Source organism: Elaeis guineensis, chromosome 6 (assembly GCF_000442705.2).
Source record: "Elaeis guineensis isolate ETL-2024a chromosome 6, EG11, whole genome shotgun sequence".
In the NCBI taxonomy this organism is placed as follows: domain Eukaryota; kingdom Viridiplantae; phylum Streptophyta; class Magnoliopsida; order Arecales; family Arecaceae; genus Elaeis; species Elaeis guineensis.
The window spans coordinates 118,366,834-118,389,041 of NC_025998.2; the positions used below are offsets into that span (position 1 = coordinate 118,366,834).

The 22,208-nt window shown below is 35.0% G+C and overlaps 1 protein-coding gene across 4 annotated transcripts; it reads right to left on the bottom strand.

Moving 5' to 3' along the window:
• Positions 1-13,924: 13,924 nt before the first annotated feature.
• On the bottom strand, positions 13,925-21,986 carry LOC105032029 (uncharacterized oxidoreductase At1g06690, chloroplastic). 4 transcript variants are annotated; one of them, XM_010906360.4, is made up of 11 exons: positions 21,836-21,986; positions 21,350-21,638; positions 17,038-17,129; positions 16,901-16,938; positions 16,600-16,761; positions 16,487-16,509; positions 16,300-16,371; positions 16,040-16,207; positions 15,229-15,311; positions 15,083-15,145; positions 13,925-14,243 (listed from the first exon to the last, which is right to left on the bottom strand). In XM_010906360.4, the coding sequence occupies exons 2-11, from the start codon at positions 21,555-21,557 to the stop codon at positions 14,058-14,060; spliced, it is 1,095 nt and encodes a 364-aa protein (XP_010904662.1). In that variant the 5' UTR covers positions 21,558-21,638; positions 21,836-21,986; the 3' UTR covers positions 13,925-14,057. The 4 variants fall into 4 exon arrangements, with proteins under 4 accessions (XP_010904662.1, XP_029116711.1, XP_010904664.1 ...); XM_073259653.1 differs by lacking the exon at positions 21,836-21,986 and adding an exon at positions 14,758-14,834 and having other exon boundaries at positions 14,014-14,243; positions 21,350-21,815; XM_029260878.2 differs by lacking the exon at positions 21,836-21,986 and having other exon boundaries at positions 21,350-21,814.
• Positions 21,987-22,208: the final 222 nt, after the last annotated feature.

The following is a 22,208-nucleotide window of genomic DNA, read 5'->3' on the forward strand; positions in this document are numbered from 1 at the left end:
TATCAAGCATTACCTAAGCATATTGCTCCCATTTCTACATCTTGTTCCATGATATTATATGCCCATCTTCGATCATATCTTATGCTATATATAAAGCATCATGTTTACCATATAACATTAGGACCTCTTTGGCACTGTAGCCACCAATGATTTAAAGCTTTACCACTTGCTGCTTGGTTTGCTTTAAATGATTTAGAAATTACACTTGCAATTTAGTCTCACTAAGGGTTGTATGATCTAATGATGTAAGCACCTCCATATATTGGTTGCTAGAAGAGAAGTTGTTTATGTTAAGATTATGCTATCAGCTCACTTCCAGATGTTAAAATCAACGAAACCGTGATTGCCAAAAGTGGAAGAGATGGTGGTGCCGATGTAATAGTCATCTATAGGTTTTGGCAGTGGCACCGATTGAGATGCAACCTCCTGCTCAATTCAAGTAGTAGCCAACTATATAAAAGCTTCACCACTACTATTTTCTTTAACCTCGTAGGCCTGATTGAAGAGCATCGACCTCATACATGCATCCATCTTCTTTTGCAATCATATGCAGTAGGATAATTATTCTTAGCTTCTTTCATCTTCTTCTTCGAATGAATTCTGTATAGCACCATCTCCTGAAACTGCAAAACCAACATTAACAATAGTCACGTCAATTAGTTGTGGAAGATTATATCAAGATTTGAAAGAAAAAGAATGATCAAATTTAAATTTGTTAGAGTCATGGATAATCAAATGTATTGAATGATCTAACTAGCTAGATGCCATGATGTAAGATCATAATGTTATTAGATTCAAAAAATCAAAATGAAAGGAAGGAAAAAAATAAAAAAATTATATACCTTGCCATCAGGTGAGTGGAGAACATACTCATGCATGATCTAGTTGGGATGCAGTCTCTTCCTCTTGCTATCTCTGAACTTGAAGATAAGGGACGTCTTGTATTCGATCAGCTCTGAGGATTTATCATCAAAGATGAGCTGGTTGCGACCATTGCCATGCCAGCAGTCTTATTCTGCATTGTGATTGGCCCTACATCCACTCCTGTTGGCATTTGCCCTATGCCTAAGAGTGAAGTAATACACCTCCTCTCCTACTCCGTGTCTAAAATCTCCCATAGATCGAGGGAAAAAAAGCAAACACAACATTCAAAGATTTTTTTTTCCTTTCTAAATAACTATAAAATATATAGACAATAAGATTTATGATATTTATAATGTAAAGATAAAAGAACTAATAAAAGAAAATAAGAACATAAGATACAAAAGAACTACAAGAAACTAACTCCACGTTGGTTGGAAGTAAGAGACAATGACACTAAGTGAACCATCAGTTTACTTCTAACTTAGACAAAAGGAAGGAGAAGGATGCAGGAAAAAAGACAAAGGATCTAGAGTTTTAATTAGGATTCAAGAACTCATTCTTGCTGGTGAGACTAAGAAAGAAAAACAAAAACAAGGGTATGTGAGAAGGAAAATCGGAAGAAAAAAAAGAAGAGAGAAGAGAGGAGAGATCATACAATTTGGACAAAAAGAAGGAGAAGAATGGGTAAAAGGTAGAAGAATCTAATGTTTTTATTTGGATTTTGAATGAAGCAATATATCAAAAACTTGTTCTTGCTAGTGATACTAAAAAAGGAAAACAAAAACAAGAACGTGAGAAGGGAAATTGGAAGAAGAAAATAGGAGTGAAAAGAGGAGGGATCTTGTAATTTGGACAAAAAGAAAGAGATGGAGCAAAACAAGAATGATCTAAGATTTTCATTTGAGTTTTGGGCAAAGCAATATATCAAAAACTCGTTCTTACTAGTGATACTAAAAAAGGAAAACAAGAACAAAAACAAAAACATGAGAAGGGAAACCAGAAGAAGGAAAAAGAAGAGAGAAAAGAGGAGGGATCATGTACTTGAGGTTCCACTGTTCTTGAGCATAAACATCACACTCATGCCTCGGCACAGGAGAGAGTGGAGAGTCTTTCGCTTGCTTTCAAAGGTATATGATGAATTCCATATCCATTGGAAGAAATCTCACTCCATCCAGTAGTTCATACATCATCACTTAGCCTTCTCTTCCTCAGTCTTTTGCTTCTTCTTCTACTCTTAGCCTTCTTTTCATCACTTTTCATCTATGAGAGATTTCACAATTGTCAGAGATATGTGATCGTATGTATATATGTGGGTAAACCAAGAAGCCAAAGATATTTACGCTGCATGGTCAGAGTTATAAAAAAACTATGAGATCAATGGTAATATTTGTTAGCTGTCACCATGTAAGTCAATTAACTATCTTGGTTTACTTATAATTATATTTAGATAGAAGGTTCAGTTCATAGGAGATATTTATTTGATATTATTATGTGCCTTGATCTCCCCTTGATGCAGGATCTGAATCTAGATCTTTGGTCCAACCAGGGCAAGAACTATGACATAACTATCTAACATCCTATGTCATTTAGGTAAATCAACTTGTCATGATTGTTTTGCTTCTATATCGAAGGTCGAATTATAATGATGGGTTATCATACATTACCTAAGAGTATTGCTCCCATTTCTGGATCTTGTCCATGATATTATATGCCCATCTTTCATTATATTTTATGCTATATATATATATATATATATATATATATATATATATGTGTGTGTGTGTGTGTGTGTGTGTGTGTGTGTGTGTGTGTGTGTATAAATATAATCATATTTACCTTATAACACTTGGACCTCTTTGGCACCACAACCACCCATGATTCAAAGCTTCACCACTTGCTGCTTGATTTGTTCTAAATGATTTAGAAATTATACTTGCAATTCTGCCTCACTAAGGGTTGCACTATCTAATGATGTAAACACCTCCATAGGTTGGTTGCTAGAAGGAACCGATATGGGAGAAGATGGTGGTGTTAAGATCATGCTGTTAACCCACTTCTAAATGTTAGAATTGATGAAGCCGTGATAGCTAGAAGTGGAAAAGATGTGGTGCTGAAGAAGCAGTCATCTATAGGTTTTGGCAGCAGTACTGACTGAGATGCAACCTCTTGCTCAGTCCAAGTAGTAGCCAATTACGTAAAATCTTCACCGCTGCTACTATCTTGGACCTCATAGGCTTGATCGAAGAGTGTCGATCTCGTAGCATGTTTTCATCTTCTCTTGTAGCCATGTGTGGTAGGATAATTATTCTTAGCTTCTTTTATCTCCTCCTTCAGATGAATTTTGTATAAAGCCATCTACTGAAATTGCAAAATCAAGAGTAGTAGTCACATTAATTAGTGGTGGAAGATTCTACTCAGGTTTGAAAGGAAAAAGATGATCAAATTTAAATTTGTTAGAGACATAAATAATCAAATGTATTAAATAATCTAGCTAGCTAGAAGCCATGACATAAGATCATAATGATATTAGATTCAGCAAAAGAAAAAGGATAGGAAGGGAAAAATAAAAAAATTATATACCTTGCCATAAGGTGAGTGGAAGATGTATTTGTGCATAATCCAATAGGGGTGCAGCTTCTTGATATCTCGGAACTTTAAGATAAGAAAAGTTTTGTGTTCGATCAGCTCAGAGAATTTATCATCAAAGATGAGCTGATCACGAACATTGTCATGCTAGAAGTCCTGTCCTGCATTGTAGTTGGCCTAGCACCCACTCCCATTGGTATTTTTCCTATGCCTAGGAGTGAAGTAGTACACCTTCTGTCCTATTCCGTATATGAAACCTCCTATATATCAAAAAAAAAAGTAAATAAAATATTAAAAGAGTTTTTCTTTCTAAATAACTAGAAAATAAAAAATAAGATTTATGATATTTATAATATAAAGACAAATGAACTAATATATGAAGGAACTACAAAAAACTAACTCCACATTGGTTTTAAGCAAGAGACAAGGACATTAAGTGAATGATCAATTCACTTGTAATTTGGACAAAAGGATGGAGAAGGATGCAGGAAAAAAGAAGTAGGATCTAAAGTTTTAATTACAATTCAAGAACTCATTCTTGCTAGTGATACTAGAAAAAGAAATGAAAACAAGAATATGTGAGAAGGGAAATAGGAAGAAAAGCAAGAAGAGAGAAGAGAGGAGGGATCATATAATTTGGACAAAAAGGAGGAGGATGAGGAAAGAGGTAGAATGCTAGTATTTTAATTTGGGTTTTGAATGAAGCAATATATCAAGAACTCATTCTTGTTGGTCATACTAAAAAAAAAAAAAGAAACAAGAACGTGAGAAAAAAATTGGAAGAAGAAAAAAGAAGAGAGAAAAGAGGAGGGATCACGTAATTTGGACAAAAAGAAGGTGAAGGATGGAGCAAAACAAGAAGGATCTACAGTTTCATTCAGGTTTTGGGCAAAGCAATATATCAAGAACTCTTTCTTGCTGGTGATACAAAAAATGAAAAACAAAAATAAGAACATGAGAAGGGAAACTAGAAGAAGAAAAAAGAAGAGAGGAAAAAGGAGGGATCATGTACTTGGGAGGTTCCATGGTTCTTGAGGATAAACATCACACTCATGCATTAGTGCAAGAGGGAGTGGAGAGCTCTCTACTTACTTTCGAAGGTAGGTGATGAGTTTCATATCCATGGGAAGAAATCTCATTCCATCCATGAGTCCATACATCATCACTTAGCCTTCTTTTCTTCAGTCTTCTACTTCTCCTTCTTCTCTTAGCCTCGATTCTTTGCTTTTCTCCTCCGAGAGACTGTATAGTCATCAGAGATACATAATCCTTTGTATATATATGGATAAACTAAGAAGCAAAAGATATTTGCACCACATGGTTAGAGTTATAAAATGGAATATGAGATCAATGGCAATATTTGTTAGTTGTCACCAGATAAATCGATTAGCTATCTTCGTTTACCTATAATCATATTCAGATAGAGTGTTCAATTCACAGGAGATATTTATTTTATATAATTATGTGCCATGATCTCCACTTGATGTAAGATCTGAATTCCAGATCTTTGGTCCAACCAGAGCACGAACTATGATATAACTAACTTCTTGTGTCATTTAGGTAGATCAACCTATCAGGAATGTTTTGTTTCTAGATGAAAAGTTGAATTATAATGGTGGGTTATCTTGCATTATCTAAGAGTATTGCTCCCATTTCTGCATCTTGTTCCATGATATTATATGCCCATCTTCCATTATTTTTTGTGCTATATATATAGCATCATCTTTACCATATAATGTTGGGACCTCCGTCGCACTGCAACCACCCATGATTCAACGCTTCACCATTTGCTACTTGGTTTGCTTTAAATGATTTAGAAATTACATTTGCAATTCAGCCTCACATAGGATTACACTATCTAATGATGTAAGCATTTCCATACGTTGGTTGCTAGAAAGAAACCGATATAAAAGAAGATGGTGGTATTAAGATCATACTATTAACCCACTTTCAGATATTAGAATCAATGAAGCCGTGATCGCCAGAAGTGGAAGAGACGGTGGTTCTAGTGTAGTAGTCATCTATAGGTTTTGGCAGCCGTACCAACTAAAATTCAATCTCTAGCTCAGTCCAAGTAGTAGCCAACTATGTAAAATCTTCATCCATTTCTACTATCTTCGACTTGATAGACCTCATCGAAGGGTGTCAATCTCATAGCATGTATCTATCTTTTCTTGTAGTCATGTGTAGTAAGATAATCATTCTTAGCTTCTTTTGTCTCCTTCTTCAGATGAACTTTGTATAGTGCCATCTCATAAACTACAAAACCAAGAGTAGTAGTCATGCCAATTAGTGGTGGACGATTCTACCAATGTTTAAAAGAAAAAGGATGATCAAATTTAAATTTATTAGAGTCATAGATAAACAAATGTATTAAAGAATCTAGCCAACTAGAAGCCATGACGTAAGATCATAATGTTATTAGACTCAGAAAAAGAAAAGAAAGAAAAAAATAGAAAAATTATATACCTTGCTATCAGGTTAGTGGAGGATGTACTTGTGCATGATCGAAATGGGATGCAGTCTCTTTGTCTTGCTGCCTCTAAACTTAAAGACAAGGAAAGACTTATGTCTGATCAGCTCAGAAGATTTATCATCAAAGATGAGCTAGTCACAATATTGCCATTTCAGAAGTCCTATCCTACATTACAGTTGGCCCTGCACCCACTTTCACTGGCATTTGTTTTGTGGCTAAGAGTGAAGTAGTGCACCTCCTCCCCTACTCTATGTAGGAAATCTCCTGTAGATCGATAGGAAAGATGCAAATACAATATTCAAAGACTTTTTTCTTTCTAAATAACTAAAAAATATAAAATAATATTTACGATATTTATAATGTAAAGATAAAAGAACTAACAAAAGAAAATAAGAACATAAGATATAAAAGAACTACAAGGAACTAACTCAATGTTGGTTGGAAGCAAAAGAAAGTGATACTAAGTGAACCATCAATTCATCTATAATTTGGACAAAAGGAAGAAGAAGGATGTAGAAAAAAAAGAAGAAGGGTCTAGAGTTTTAATTATGATTCAAGAACTCAGTCTTACTGGTGATACTAGAAAAGAAAAATAAAAACAAGAATATGTGAGAAGGAAAATAGGAAGAAAAAAAAAAGAGAGAAGAGAGGAGGGATCATGTAATTTGGACAAAAAGAAGGAGAAGGATGAGGAAAGAGGTTGAAGGATCTAGGGTTTTGATTTCTGTTTTGGGTGAAGCAATATAACAAAAACTCATTTTGTTGGTGATACTAAAAGAGGAAAACAAAAATAAAAACATGAAAAGAGAAATTAGAAGAAGAAAAAAGGAGAAAAGAGGAGGGATCATGTAATTTGGATTAAAAAAAAAAGAAGGATGGAGCAAACAAGAAGGATCCAAGATTTTCATTCAAGTTTTCGGCAAAGTAATATATCAAGAACTCATTCTTGCTGGTGATACTAATTAGAAAAGGAAAACAAAAACAAGAATATGAGAAGGGAAACTAGAAGAAGGAAAAAGAAGAGAGAAAAGAGGAGGGATCATATACTTAGGAGGTTTCACAATTCTTAAGCATAAACATCACACTCATACGTCAGCATAGGAGAGAGTGGAGAACCCTCCACCTGCTTTCGAAGGTAGGTGATGAGTTCCATATCCGTTGGAAGAAACCTCATTCCTTCCATTGGTCCGTACATCTTCACTTAGCCTTCTCTTCTTTGGTCTTCTGCTTCTTCTTCTCGTTGCCTTCTTTTCTTCACTTTTCTCCACTGAGAGATTTCATAGTCATTAGAGGTATACAGGCCTATGTATATATATGGGTAAATCAAGAAGCCAAAGATATTTGTGCCTTATAGTTGGAAGTTATAAAAAAGAATATGAGATTAATGGTAATATTTGTTAGCTATCATCAGGTGAATCAATTAGCCGTCTTGGTTTACCTATAATTACATTTAGATAAGAGGTTCAGCTCATCGAAGATATTTATTTTATATAATTATGTGCCCTAATCTCCCCTTGATGCAGGATCTAAATCCAGGACTTTGGTGCAACCAGGGCAAGAACTATGACATAACTATCTAACTTCCTATGTCATTTAGGAAGATCAATCTATCATGAATTAATGTTTTGCTTCTAGATGAAAGGTCGAATTATAATGGTGGGTTATCATACATTACCTAAGAGTAGTGCTCCCATTTATGCATCTTGTTCCCTGATATTATATCCCATCTTCTATTATATTTTATGCTGTATATATAGCATCATATTTACCATATAACATTGGGACCTCCTTGGCACTGTAGCCACCCATGATTCAAAGTTTCACCACTTGCTGCTTGATTTGCTCTAAATAATTTAGAAATTTAACTTGCAATTTAATCTCACTAAGGGTTGCATTATCTAATGATGTAAGCACCTCCATATATTGGTTGCTAGAGGGAACCGATATAGGAGAAGATGGTGGTATTAAGATTATGCTATCAGCTCACTTTCAGATGTTGGAATCGATGAAGCCATGATTGTCAAAAGTGGAAGAGATGGTGGTGCCAATGGAGTAGTCATCTATAGGTTTTAACAGTAACACTGACTGAGATGCAACCTCTTGCTCAGTCCAAATGGTAGCCAACTATATAAAATTTTCACCACTACTACTTTCTTTGACCTCATAGATCTGATCGAAGAGCATCGACCTCGTACATGTATCCATCTTCTCTTATCGTCATGTGCGGTAGGATAATCATTCTTAACTTTTTTTTATCTCCTCCTTTGAATGAATTCTGTATAGAACCATCTCCTGAAACTTCAAAACTAACAATAATAGTCACATCAATTAGAGGTGGAAGATTCTACCAAGGTTTGAAAGGTAAAAGATGATCAAATTTAAAATTATTATAGTCATAGATAATCAAATGTATTAATCAATCTATCTAGCTAGAAGCTATGATGTAAGATCATAATGATATTAGATTCAGAAAAAAAAAAAAGAAAAGGAAGAAAATAGAAAAATTATATACTTTGCCATTAGGTGAGTGGAAGATGTACTCGTGCATGATCCTATTGGGATGCAACCTCTTCCTCTTGCTATTTCTGAACTTGAAGACAAGGGAAGTCTTGTGTTCGATCAGCTTAGAGGATTTATCATCAAAGATGAGCTGGTCATGATAATTGCTATGCCAAAAACCTTGTCCTACATTATGGTTGGCCCTGCACCCATTCCTATTAGCATTTGCCCTGTGCCTAGGAGTGAAGTAGTACATCTCCTCTCCTACTTCATGTTGACCCAAATAATTGATTTTGATGATTATCAAACTTTGAGTAATTATGATTCTATTATGTATTTCAAGGTTGGATATAGATTTTTTCAGATGTTCAAATTGAAGAATTTATCCTTGAAAAAGATTCTCTCAAAAGAAACTATGTCAATAAATTTAAAGAAGAATTTTTAAATTTCAGACTTAGTAAAGTCGATCCCAAATGATTAAGAACCAATCCTTATATTGAAACAGGCTAAAAATAGTAATACTTTAAGTTTCAGATGGATTAGGAGCCGATCTTAGGGAAAAAGAGTCAACTCTGACATGTTAGAGCAGGACTAGCATGCGCTTGAGTCAACTCATGAATAGTAGGAGTTGATTCTCTAAGAGAAGATAGAAAGTAGATTTTTCAGACCTTATGGTTGACTTATGCAACAATTATGTTGACTCATGGATAGCTCGCATCAACCCCTGAGGAATTGGAGTCGACCCCTGAAATAGGAATAGCAATAATAACTAGTTTTTTTTACTTTTCTAATAGTTAATTTTAGACTCCAACAGCTATTTCAAGGCTTCCAATAGTCAAGACTCACTCTTTAGCAACTTTCAAGTATATTAAAGGCTAGAGAATTAATTAGAAAGTAAGATTAAGGACTAAAGAGGGAAACACTCTATTTGTAAGAGTATTATTGAATACCATTGGAAAGGGAGAAGAGAGAGATTTATGTATTGAATTCAAAGAGTTTTCAATAGTCATCATCTCCAACAACTTTTACATCCTCTCAAGTATCAATTGAAAAGAAGTCAAACTTCAAAAAAGCAAATTTTCAATAACTTCTCCATGCCTAAAACAGTTCATTTTTTAGTTTTATTTTGTTCTAAAATTTCATATCTTATAACTTATTTTCTTTACATTTTTTTTTTTGGAAAAAAAACTTAGGGTGAAGATCCATCTAAGTCTGAAATTAAACATTATACATTTTGGTTGGTGAACCCACAAAATCAATTGGATTAATTGTGAATCCGAAAAATAATCGATGTATAAGTTGTAGTTGGTGATCTTGAAAAATCAACTGGATTTATTTGTGATCTTAGAAAAACAAACACGCTGTAATCAAGAAAATTATAGTTGAATTTTTAAGAAAAACATAGAGAGTAGACATAGGTGCGAGATTATATTGAATCACTATAAATTATTTTGCATTTATCTTGTGCCTTTTGGTCTCTTGCTTTACTTGTCAAGCATCATTTTTATTCTTATATAGTTTTTCCTATTCCTTAATTCCACTACTGCACATTGTTCATTTTTTATAAGCAGTCAAATTAGTTTAATTTGAAACACATACTTAGATTTCAAATCTGTTTGAAATTTTTAAAGAACTTAATTCATCCTCCCTCCTGGATTGCTATCTTTCTCGATAATAATTGATATCAGAATAGGTACTCTAATGTTTGTTGTTAATCTAAAGATCTTGAGTTAACGATCATAACAACCTTGATTGGTTCCTTATTTATCGAAGGCCAATCTACATCTAGACCACCACTATTCAATGGCATAAATTATACTTTTTGGAAAGCTAGAATGAGAATATTTATATAAATTTTAGAGTATGACATGTGAAGAGTCATAACTAATGGTCCACACATATCCATAATTGTTGTTGATGGAGTGTCTCTTTCCAAACCTAAAAAAAGATTGAAATGAGCATGATAAAAAGATGGCATAATTAAATGTTAAAGCCATCGATGTTCTTTATTATTCATTAGATATATATGAATTCAATAAAATATCAACTTGTACATTCGAAAAGAAAAAATTTGAGATAAATTAGAAATAACTCATGAAAGGACAAGCCAAGTTAAGGAGTCTAAAATTAACTTATTTGTTATAAGTATGAAATATTTAAAATGAAACAATAGGAGTCTATTTCTGATATGTTTTTCAAGTTTACTGACATTACTAATCCTTTAAATAGTCTTGGTAAGACCTATTCTAACTATGAGCTTGTTTGAAAGATTTTAAGATGTTTGTCAAAGACATAAAAAGCCAAAGTAGCAGCTATATAAGAAGCAAAAGATCTCACCAAGCTATCCATGAAAGAGTTAATTGGTTCATTCATGACACATAAGTTGAACATGCACCAAAGAGAGGAAGAAGAAAAGCCAATAAAAAAGAAGACCATCGTATTCAAATTAGTTGCCAAATTCGAAGATAGCAATGAATTAGAAGATGAAGATTAAAAAGAAAGTGAAGATGAAGATAAAGACTTGAGACTGCTCATTAGAAAATTCAAGAAGTTCCTCATGAAGAAAGGCTTGAAAAAGAAAGAAAATAATGAAAAGAAAGAAAGAAAAAGTATTATATATGCTACAAGTGCAACACGAGGGGACATTATAAGCCGGATTGTCCTTTACTCAAAAAGAACCCCAAAAAGAGTAAAAGCAATGCAATGATGGTGATTTAGGGTGATAGTGATATTTCAAGAAGAAAAAAAACAAGAAGGTATAGTCAATCTTTGCCTCAAGGCCAATGATAATGAGGTATACCTTAAAAATTCTCTTGAATTTACTTTTGATGAGTTATTCGAAGTCTTTAATGTCTAATGAATGAATATAAAAAGATAAGATTAAAAAATAAAGAGCTTAAAAGATCAAATCTTATTTTAACTGAAGAAAAGGATAAGCTTTTGATAGGAAAAGATGATCTTTTAAAAGAAAAAAAATATCAAATCAAGAAAAAGATTTTTTTTTGAAATCTGAAAAATCTCTCATGGAAGAAAATGTTAATCTTAGAAAAGAAATTGAAACATTGAATCCTATACTTGAGAAGTTTGTAATTGATTCACAAAAGTTTCAATTAATTTTAAATAATCAAAAAACTATTTTTTGATAAAACTAGAATTGGTTTCAATCCTTCAAGAAAATAAAAATTTATAAAAAATATGTTTAGCAAAACTTCATACAAAAATCATTCTATAGCTTGTTTTAAATACAACAAAGTTGGCCATAAAATTTTAGAATGTAATACTAAAAGAAGTGGCCATACTTTGATTAAGCAAATTTAAGTTCTAAAAAGAACTATATGTACTAATTCTAATGGACCTAAGATAGCCTGGATACGAAAAATTAGAAAATAATTTTACAGATATACCAAGTATCCAAAGACATGAAAGAAGTAAATTCTTGAAAATAGATACTTAGAAATTAAGATGGATAAGTGGTGATATTTGATAAAAGCTAAACCTTTCTCACATTATACTATCATTGTTTGCTGATTTTATTTAGCATTATGGATTGATTTTGATGATGTTTTTAGTGTTTGCAATAATCTTATCCTATTGCTTGAATGTAATGATCAATATGCTCTCTCTGTTGATTGTTATAAGCATAAGTTTTACTATTAAATTAAGTATGCTCTCTTAGCTCCTCATATTATATTAATATTTGAGAAATCTAAATTAAAATAAGTTTGATTGTATATGAAAATATTTGAGTGTAAAACTCATAAATTAATTTTTGACATTCTTATAAGACATGTACCTATTGAAGTATCTCAAAAATTATTTAATTCAAAGAATATCAAGATAAGTCATCTATTCATAAAAAATTGCATACTTGATGATTTACATTGCATCCTAGGTTGATTCTTAAGGTTTTGAAAATTTTCTAGTTGAACCTAAATCTTTTAGAGCCTTGATCTAGTTTCTCCTTGGCTTAATCTTACTTGATTTAATTGACTATAAAATATTTATTGATTCATTTTTGATCCTCCAAATTGATTTAAATATCTTTCTTGATCTTTGATTGATTGCCCATTGAAATCTATTCAATTTGATCAATTTTTTTATTTAAAGCTCTTTAAACTATTTTCTATATTGAGGAGTCGACTCTTAAAATTGAGGAGTCGACTCATGATTCTTGAAGAAAAATAGTTCAATGAGGAGTCGACCTAAGTTTTACTAGAGTCGACCCCTCATCGAAGTCGACTCGAGATTAAGCCAAGTCAACCCTGTGACGGAGATAGATCTTTTAACCCAAGATGACCTGAAGCTCTACTCCTCTATTCCACTTCTTTTTAAGCCGAACCTTCATTCAAACCCTTCTCCCCAAATCGAGCCTTTTTCTCTAATTTTACCTATATATATATATATATATATATATATATATATATGTGTGTGTGTGTGTGCGCGCGCGCGCGCGCGCGCGCATACATACATATACATACACACACATACACACCTATATATACATACATACATACATATATGTATATACACATATGTATATATGTATGTATGTGTGTGTGTACGACATCTTTCAATTTTTTGGCTAGTTTAACAGTTTTGATAGCGCTTTCATGCAAACTAAATATTGGCCTTGATCACTCAAACCTCTTTCTAGAGGCAAAGTGAAATTGGAAATAGTTGATGGCAAAATTAGCAAGCAATTAATGCAATGGAAAATACTTGGCGTTCCCCAAGACCTCCCCTAAATAGCTGCAACTCATGATTTCTTCAATTGCCAAGAGCAGGGTTGGCCTTGTGGCTCTAAATTAACAACCAAACCCCCATGTACACCTTGTCTTCCACTGAAAATTGAGTGTACTGCCTTTCTGCAGAGGCTCTTGGGCAAACATGGCAGCACTCTAGTGCAAATGGGAGATGAGCTGCCAATAACGACCCAAGGAAGAGGGGAATGACAATTGAGTCTCATAGCAAGAAAATCTAGATAATGAAACATAGGTGCAAAAAACATAGAGAAACATATGGTGCTTGAAAAATTAGTTCTTCATGAACCTCTACTAGTGTGGAATATGTTATCTCTACATTCTGCTTAGCTGGCATGGGATTCTTTTTCTTCAGACCTCACATTCTACTTCTGAAGAAATTCAATTCACCAAAATGGCTATCAGTCATCATGCTAAAGGGCCAAGAAAGAAATAAAGTATTAGGACATGTTTAGATGATTAGATCAAAAATTCTATGAGATTCGTGGATTGGATAAGTACAATTAGCAAAATCAAAGTGGGTGAGATCTATATTCATAAATACCTAGAATATTTGTGGAATGGGACAACCCGAATCCCATAAGGAGAAAAAAAATAACCTCTGTATGATGCCACGGAAAGCTTAAAACCAAAAATTAATCATTATACGATAGCACATGTATCTTTACTAAGATTTATAGTTCCAAACCCAAGTACCTAACAATTAATAGGCCAGCACACCACAAGTAATGGCCTTCCATTTGTAAATATCTGCAAATGAAATCTATTATTTGACATCATAGTTGCATCATGGAATAGTATATGAGCAAGTATGTATGGTACAAGATGTCATATAATTGTGTATAAGCATTCTATTTCTTATGATTGTTGAGTTACAATCTTTCAATGGGGAATCCAATAACTTGTCTGGTTTTGGATGCAAGCGAGCGAAGCTCCTCAACCTCTTGATCTGTGAGCCTCCACCCAAGAGCACCAACAAACTCCTTAGCCTGTTCTGCATTTTTGGCTCCAGGGATAGGCACAACATTCCCCTGACATGTCAACCAGTTTAGGGCAACCTGCAGAAAAAAGTATCCTGCCTGTTAGCAGATCGCATTTTGTTGTTCAAAAGAAGCAGACAACAGTATGAAATTTTATTTTAGCCGGCATTGATTAATAAACTGAAGTATCTTTTATTTTAGGCTGCATTAAGGTTTCAATTCTTGTCATGTGATTGGGACTGGAATACCATTTTACAGCTGCATGAAAGTAACAGCAGATAATTGCATGCCTAAGTGTTGGAATATTCTCTTCTTGGCAGCTTTTTCCAATTTTTTTCCTAAAAAACAGTAATATAGCTTCCTCATGCAACGTGAATCACAGTATAATCTTCTCAATATGAGAGCCCCACATGTATATAAGATGCACCTATTTTTCTATTATAAAACATCTAAATTGGACCTCTACCTTTTCCGGATAGTTGGGATAACCTATTCATCTCTTCCCTAGTAAAAACATGTGCAAGTATGTAAGAGAATCCAAAGTGACCTGTTGCCCTTTTCTGAATTGTTGCAAAAACTACTCAATGCTTACCTTTAAATGAAAAACAGATAGACGAAGAACAAAAAGGATGTCTTGGACAAAAAATTCTTTATGTTATGGCTTGCCTCCTGTAAGTCAATAAAATATCAACATATATTCTGATAAGCTGAGCAATCGGAGGTTATGAGTTGCAATGCCATAGATACAACCATCTGCAAAACCACATATCTTCTCTGACATCTCCACTGCACTTTCTCTATATTTTTGTTCTTTTTCACTTAGGGTATGGAAATTTTCACTTCTGTTAGCGATTCATAAAACAAGCACGACTCCAAGTGAACAAAAAAGCACCACCAGTTTAAGACAAGAATAGAACCTGCGTGGGACTTTTGCCATAACCCTGTCCTATCTCTTTAATCCTAGTCAGCAGTGGTTGTAGCTGCAAAACATATAATCCCTTTAACAAAAGGGCTGTATATGGTATTAGAAGCAGCAAGTAATCTCGGTCCAGCAATTTCTTACCTCTTTGAGGACTTCAGGAGTGTAAATCCGGCCCCTAGGGCCTGTTGGTGGATTCTCTGGTGTATACTTTCCAGTCAGGACACCTGAAAAAAAAAAACCAAAGGTTAATGTCAAGAAAATTTCCGTCTCTAGGGGAACTCAGAAAAATTGAGTAGACACTCAGATAACACCAGTAACCAGTTATTGCCAAGTCAGATCGTAAACATGTCATTCTAACTCTGTAGTAGTCATATGCAGGAATGAAAATGAGTTCTTCTACTTAATGATAAAAACTATGCTAATTTTTCTAGAAAAGAATTCAAATATCATTCAAAACCCAGAGTGCTAAATTAATCAACTTCTTGGTGATATTTTGCAGGCATCACAATTTGCCACACTGAGGAGCTGCTTTTGTTTCCCCATATGATACTACCAGGAAGTTTCATAACAGCCAGCAAAAGATTCTTAACGTACATTGCAACACGTTAGACCACTATACATCATAAGATAGTTTGTGGAGAGGCTATTACAATTTACCGTCTCACAAACTTGAAACCTGTATTTAGAAAGTATGACAAATATGCTGATGAAGCAATATTAGTGTCTTGAGATGGTAAGCTAAACTGCCAGTTTCAAGTAGCACACAACCATAGTAATGAATTTTAAGGAGTACTTTTAGGCATTAAACTCACATTATACATTGCACCATTTACAGGCCATAACCCAAAACTATGTTTCGCAAAATGTCAAAGCTATGAAATAATTGCAACCAGTTTATAATGTCATAAAGTAAAGTGTATAATATAACAAACTACAAATACACAAATCATGCCTTGAGCAATAGGAGAATACGCAATCAAGGTGATCCCCAGCTCATCACAAGCAGCCTTCACACCATTTCTCTCAGGATTTCTATATATGAGACTGTAATTTACTTGGTTTGAAGCTAGTGGAATTCCCCGCTTCTTGAGTTGATTATAAGCACCTCGAAGACGCTTTTCTGCCCCATATAAAAAGCCAGATTTGTTATGTTATCACATGAAGCACACGCTTTTTGTAGCAAAAGTAACCAAAGAAAAGTGAGGCAATTACCACTGTAATTTGAGACTCCAACAGCCTTTACGAGGCCCTGTTCAATAGCATCTCCAAGTCCATCAATGTATCCTGAATTGATTTCAAAAGAACTGTCACCTTGTACTTGAGCTTCTTAAAATGGGGCACTAGGTAGTCACAGAGAAAGATATCACTTCAACATCTACTCAATGTAAAGATCAACTACCTTCATTCCCCCAAATACCTGGCCTGAAAATCACCAATACTCATTACATCAGTTACCATTGTACTGAGATAATTTGCAAGGAACAGAAGCAGGAAGAGGCTTGACAAGCAGACCAATGAAGCTGGTAGAGGTCAACTGACGAAAGGCCAAGACGAAAAAGTGAACTTTTGAGAGCAGAGAGGACACTCCCCCGGCCAAACCTCCATGGCAAAGCTGCAAATTTTGTTGCCACAGCTACCTCAACTGATTCTTTTTGTTGCCTCTCCTTAATGAAGCTGTTATTTAATGACAATTTAGCAAAACTCAAGCAGAAAGTGTTAAAGATAGTATTAGAATCCAAATATCTGAGAAATAGAGTGGAGAACAACCTAAAGAGAAATGAAATCAGAAACTGAGAATTATCAGATCAGGTACCTTCCAAGTAAAGTTTCTGAATTCACTGCTCCTGTGAACTGCAAAAAGGAAAAAAATGCATAAAATTTTCATTCAAATATTTGTTCATGCCATCAAAAAAGCCCTAGGAGAAAGAAGAACAGAAGCTGGTATCCTACCGCTGCACCATAGACTTCAGCTGTATCAAAGAAGGTTATTCCACCATCTATGCTTGCATCAAAAGCCGCCTTAGCTGCCTTCAGCGTCCGATCTGGCATCTCAATGCAATGTAAGATTTTTCTATAGAGAACAGGAGTTGACAATTAAAACCTTTTGATCACATTTATCAACTGAGAATGATAAAAAAACTAAGGACACTATAAGTTGTCTTTTTACAGTGTGAGAACATATTTAGAAACCCAAGATTTCAGAGTCTTAATCATCAAGAAGGCACTAGCTAAGAGGAAATAGATTGAGAAACATTAAGATTCAATGGTTGTGAGAACAGATGGCACAACTTCAATCAGAGAATAATAGTGCTTGTGATACGAGACCATTAGTCAGAAGGAATGCATTATAAACAGAGGTGGTCTTTGAAGATTGCACTGGGCACTTAAAACCTCTTGCACCACCAAGCTTTACATCAGAAGAGGGTGAACAAATGTGCAGAGCATGGCTTCTGAGACCACAATGGCTTTTATGGCATAAAAATGGAACTTCAAGAATTCCATGGCAATCCATCTGAATGACAAACCGAGTGGCTTATGATGGTGAAACCTTTTTTTGATGTAACGGATATCCCTAAGTGGAGTGCTATTCTGATATGATGGATATCCCTGAGCATAAAAAGGTAAAATTTGTGCCACTAAACTTCATGGTTATGCTCCTATGAGGTGGGAAAATAGGCAGCAGTTGAAGGTTAGCATCAGTAATGTAGGACAGTTGAGGAAAGAGACCTTATTAGGGTTTACGATAGGGCTGATGTCTATATATTACAGGAATTTCAGGTTAAGAGCTGAATTGTCAAGAAAACTGAACTAAAACAGCAATGTTTTCAAAGTAAATAAGTAATGGATGAATACAACCTAACCTTGGTTTTAGGATTATAGGGCTTAAATTGAATTTTTAAGGGTTTATCCAGCTCAACAATTGAAATAAAATGTTTTCTGAAATTTCCTGGAAAAATGATCTAAGATGTAGGCGATATGAAAAATCTATAGTAACCAATAGGGTGTATTTGATGAAGAAAAATTAGAAGAAAGATAGATTATGAGTAGAAAATGAAAAAAAAAGGGGAAGGGAAAAAAGGAAGGATAATATGGGACTTAATCTGGGATCAAGGAATCACATCTAGTGTTTGAGAAAGCGCACATCCGTCGCAGAATTGCACCATACAAGGAAAAAACTGAAGGAATCATCCTGTCTTCACTAATCAATCATCCAACTCAACTACAAAATCCCAAAACTCCTGCAAAAACGCACGATTACTATTCGTAGTTACTGTAGCATAAACAGTAATGCTGCAATATTAGCCTCATCAACTTCCCAAACAAACATAAATCTTTTGATCTGCACTTAATTTGAAAATAACCTGCTAGAACTAAAAACAACTAGAAATAAAAGGAAAATACAAAAATTAATAACTTAAATTAAATCCGCTAAAATCAGCAAATTGCAGTCTTATGATGCATCATGGCATGATCTTGAAACTTCATCAATCAGCAAACCCATGAATACTGAATGGGATAGGATGGAAAACATTTCCGATGTCACTTCCTCTGGAGCATTCACATACCTTTTTATCAGAGGCAAATGAGTTTGTGGCCGGTTGATAAAAGCATTACTAGAAAATAGAAATATTGAGGAATTTTTCAACCTCTCCCTGTAAGCATGCCCAAATGAAAGATGAACCCAGGCAGCCCACTACCTCAACCAGTTGCAGCTTGCCATCTATAATAAGATCATGGATCATATGATGTGGCATGATGACAATGCTTATCAGAAGGCATCAAGCTGAAAGGAAGCTGAGGGTCCAAGCCCTTTGTAGCCCTTCAACAAACTTGCAAAGTATGCAAGGAAAGTCCTGATTTAGCACCCTGAATGACACCAAACACCACATCTTCACCAACCAATGAATGACAAAACAGCATGTGTGAACAAAGGGGAACATCCTAAGCACTTCCAAGAGAATGCCTACAACAACAACCCTCTAATGCAATCCACCTTGTTGATGCCGCCAACATAAGCATGATAAAGGCAACATGAAGATAGATGATCATTGTGAACTGTGGGAAATGCAGTGCATGATAATGAGCCAAAAGAGTGTTGCATTGAGATAGATGCAGATAACAGTCCAAGCCTTATGATTTACGGAATGAACAAGGGCCGACCTCCTAAGCAATTCCAACAGAATGTCTACAGCAACAGCCCACTAATGGAATCCACCTTGCCAATGTGAACAAGAGTATGATAGAGGCAACAAGAAGATAGATGATCATCATGGACTGTGGGAAATGCAGTGCATGATTTCAAGCCAAAATAATGTTGAGAGAGGCAGATGATGGTCCAAGCCTTAGGATTCACCAAATTATGTTCTTCCCAACAGTAATAGATGAAAACTGGTTATGCACCAACATCACCCAAGCAAGATGTGCACTGGGAGGAGGAATATGCTACATTATCATCAACAATAGGTCAGGCAAGAATGTTATCTTGGGGGAGGTTGTTGACAAGCTTCGCCTAAAGATTGACAAACATCCCTAACCTCACAAACTTGCATCATGGGAAGGCATTGGTATGATGTTGCTCCTATGGATGCCTGTCATATCCTTCTTGATTGTCCATGACAATATGATTAAGAGGTTTTACATGACAGAAGATGGAACACCTATGCCTTTTATAAAGATGGAGAAAAGATCATTCTCAAATAGATGAGAAAGAAAGACCTCCAAAGAAAAAGAGAGATTTTTCTTTTCCTGTTACCAAGAACATTTTCAAGGACAACCAGAGAGGATTTTTAGCTCGAAGACAAGTTTTCTCAAACCTAAAAAGAATAATGACCTACTGTAAAGGACCACATCTTAAAGTCTAACAAAGTAACCTAACTAAAAAAGAAGACCTGCAAGCCTAATGTCATATGGAGAAAATGATGTAAAAATGATTGATTTCAAAAATCAACCATAATCAGGCAATATGCTAGAGCTCATCAAAGTCTGTCATTTTTACGGTGATCAAAATCCTATTCGATTCCCTAGATTCTCTTTCACCTATTAGTTTAAGAAAATAAGATATCTCCATAAGGATCAAAAGCTATCATTTCTGCTAGAATCAATTCCCTCCATTTTTTTTTTTTTTTTTGCTCTTTTCCCTCTTCTGGGTAGATTTTTGAGATGAGATGTAGGAAATAACATGGAAGGTGAGGGAGTCAAAAATACAACATGGGTCAAGATCAGTTATTTCATGGAATGTTCCTTCTAGGAAAGGATGAGGGCTTAAGATCTATAAATACCCATGTAACGGTCCCTTCACAGAAAAGGGTGAAAGAAATTGAGTGAAACTTATTTTCTGCTCATAATTCTCTTTTGCAAGTTGAGTATTTTGCTGTTGTTTCCTCATATCTTCCCTACTTAGGTTGTTGGGGAGATTTCAAAGTCTTAGTTACCAAGAAGGCTGCATCATGACATCAATAAGTTTTTAGTTGTATCATCAACTTATCCTATAACCCCATTTAACCTCCAATATCAACATTTATACACTTCACCAATCCTCTTGAGGAAAAAAAAGATGGGAATTTCCCATCAATTCATTGGATCAGAAGATGAAATGAATAGAACAAGAATAAAGCTAAAAAAGAAAAACGAACTGCCAAGTAGAATAAAATTCTTCAAACCAGAGCGATCTAAGGAAGCTAATGTTCTGCTGAAGCCTGGGAAAGGCTAAGAAGGCCCAAGTCAACCAGATTATATGTCTACCATTCAACAGCATATTCGATAGAAAAGAGAGTACACCTTGGCACCTAGGTAATCTTATCCTAAAAATATATAAAATGGAAAGCAAATTCTGCAATGTAAGGTTTTAATGTGCAAGAAAGAAACTCAATAGTTTCTCAGATTGGTTAGCTTATACTGGTAGAACTAAATAATGTTATGAAACCTGGGATTGTTTGCAAGAGCTTCCTAATGATCTCCCCCCTTGTGGAGGTAAGTTGCATGCCTATTTATAGTTGGTGAATTAAATGTTTCGTACCATCTGAAAAAAGAAAAAAAAAAGAAAAAATGATATAAACAAACCCAATCAAACAATACCCATTCATTCAAAAGAAGAAGAAGAACACGGTATCAACAACTACAACAACACGTTCAGCCAATAAAGCTCACAGCTCACTCCCCTTAAGCTCAAAAGACAAAAAGGATGCTTCCTTTCGTGCAGAATATGGTATCAAACTCAAAGACAATAATGATACAATATATAGCAATCAGTGGAGAACGTTACCATCCCATCCGGAGTTATTCCAGTAGCTGGTGTCTCCCCACGACCAAGCACCAATCCCCAACCTGCTGACCTTCACATCCGATCCTCCCAGCTTCACTTTGTCCTCTTCTTTCAACGTTGTAACGTTCTCAGAGGCCACGGCTCTCGTCGTAAGAGCTCTCCTGCCACGGAAGAGGCAAAACCCTGCACTGCTGAGTTGCAGAGCCATAGCAAGCCCCAACTACTCCAAATCCAGAAGCCAAAATATGGAAGGATAGGATCAACAAGACAAGGCCTTTACTCCAGTATTCTGATAATAACGCAAAAAGATTCGAACTTCAGCAAATTAAAGCCCCAAAATGTGAATTTTAAGCGCAAATCGGGACTAATTTAAGGAATTAAAGAGGGCAGGAGTTGGCTTGTTGGTGTATTGGAGATAGGGGAATCTGGGTGTGCCGTCAAACGAACGATTGGGTGACGGATAGGTGAAATGTAGGAAGAATTTACCGGTTCGAGAGGTGGGATTGGACGGCTTTTTTTTTTTTTTTTCTTTCTGTTGGTGGATTTTTTTGGTTGTTTCTATTTATTTATTATTTTTGGAGAAATTTTTGGTTGGCGAGCACGGGAAGCACGAGTGGAGGGCACTGAACCCCGCTTCCGTCGGCTACCACCTCTTATCCACGTTTTTGTGAGAAATTTTTGTTTTCACTTGGAAATATGAGACACCATCAAGTTGGGCTGGGCCAAGGTAACTATTTTTTAATGGCGTCAATTCCTTGTTTGCAACCTCCACATGGAAAATGTGAAACATCAGAACTCAGAAAAGAATTTTTAATAGGTCCTGGCCATCAGTGCATGATGAAATATTCAGTTGGGTTTG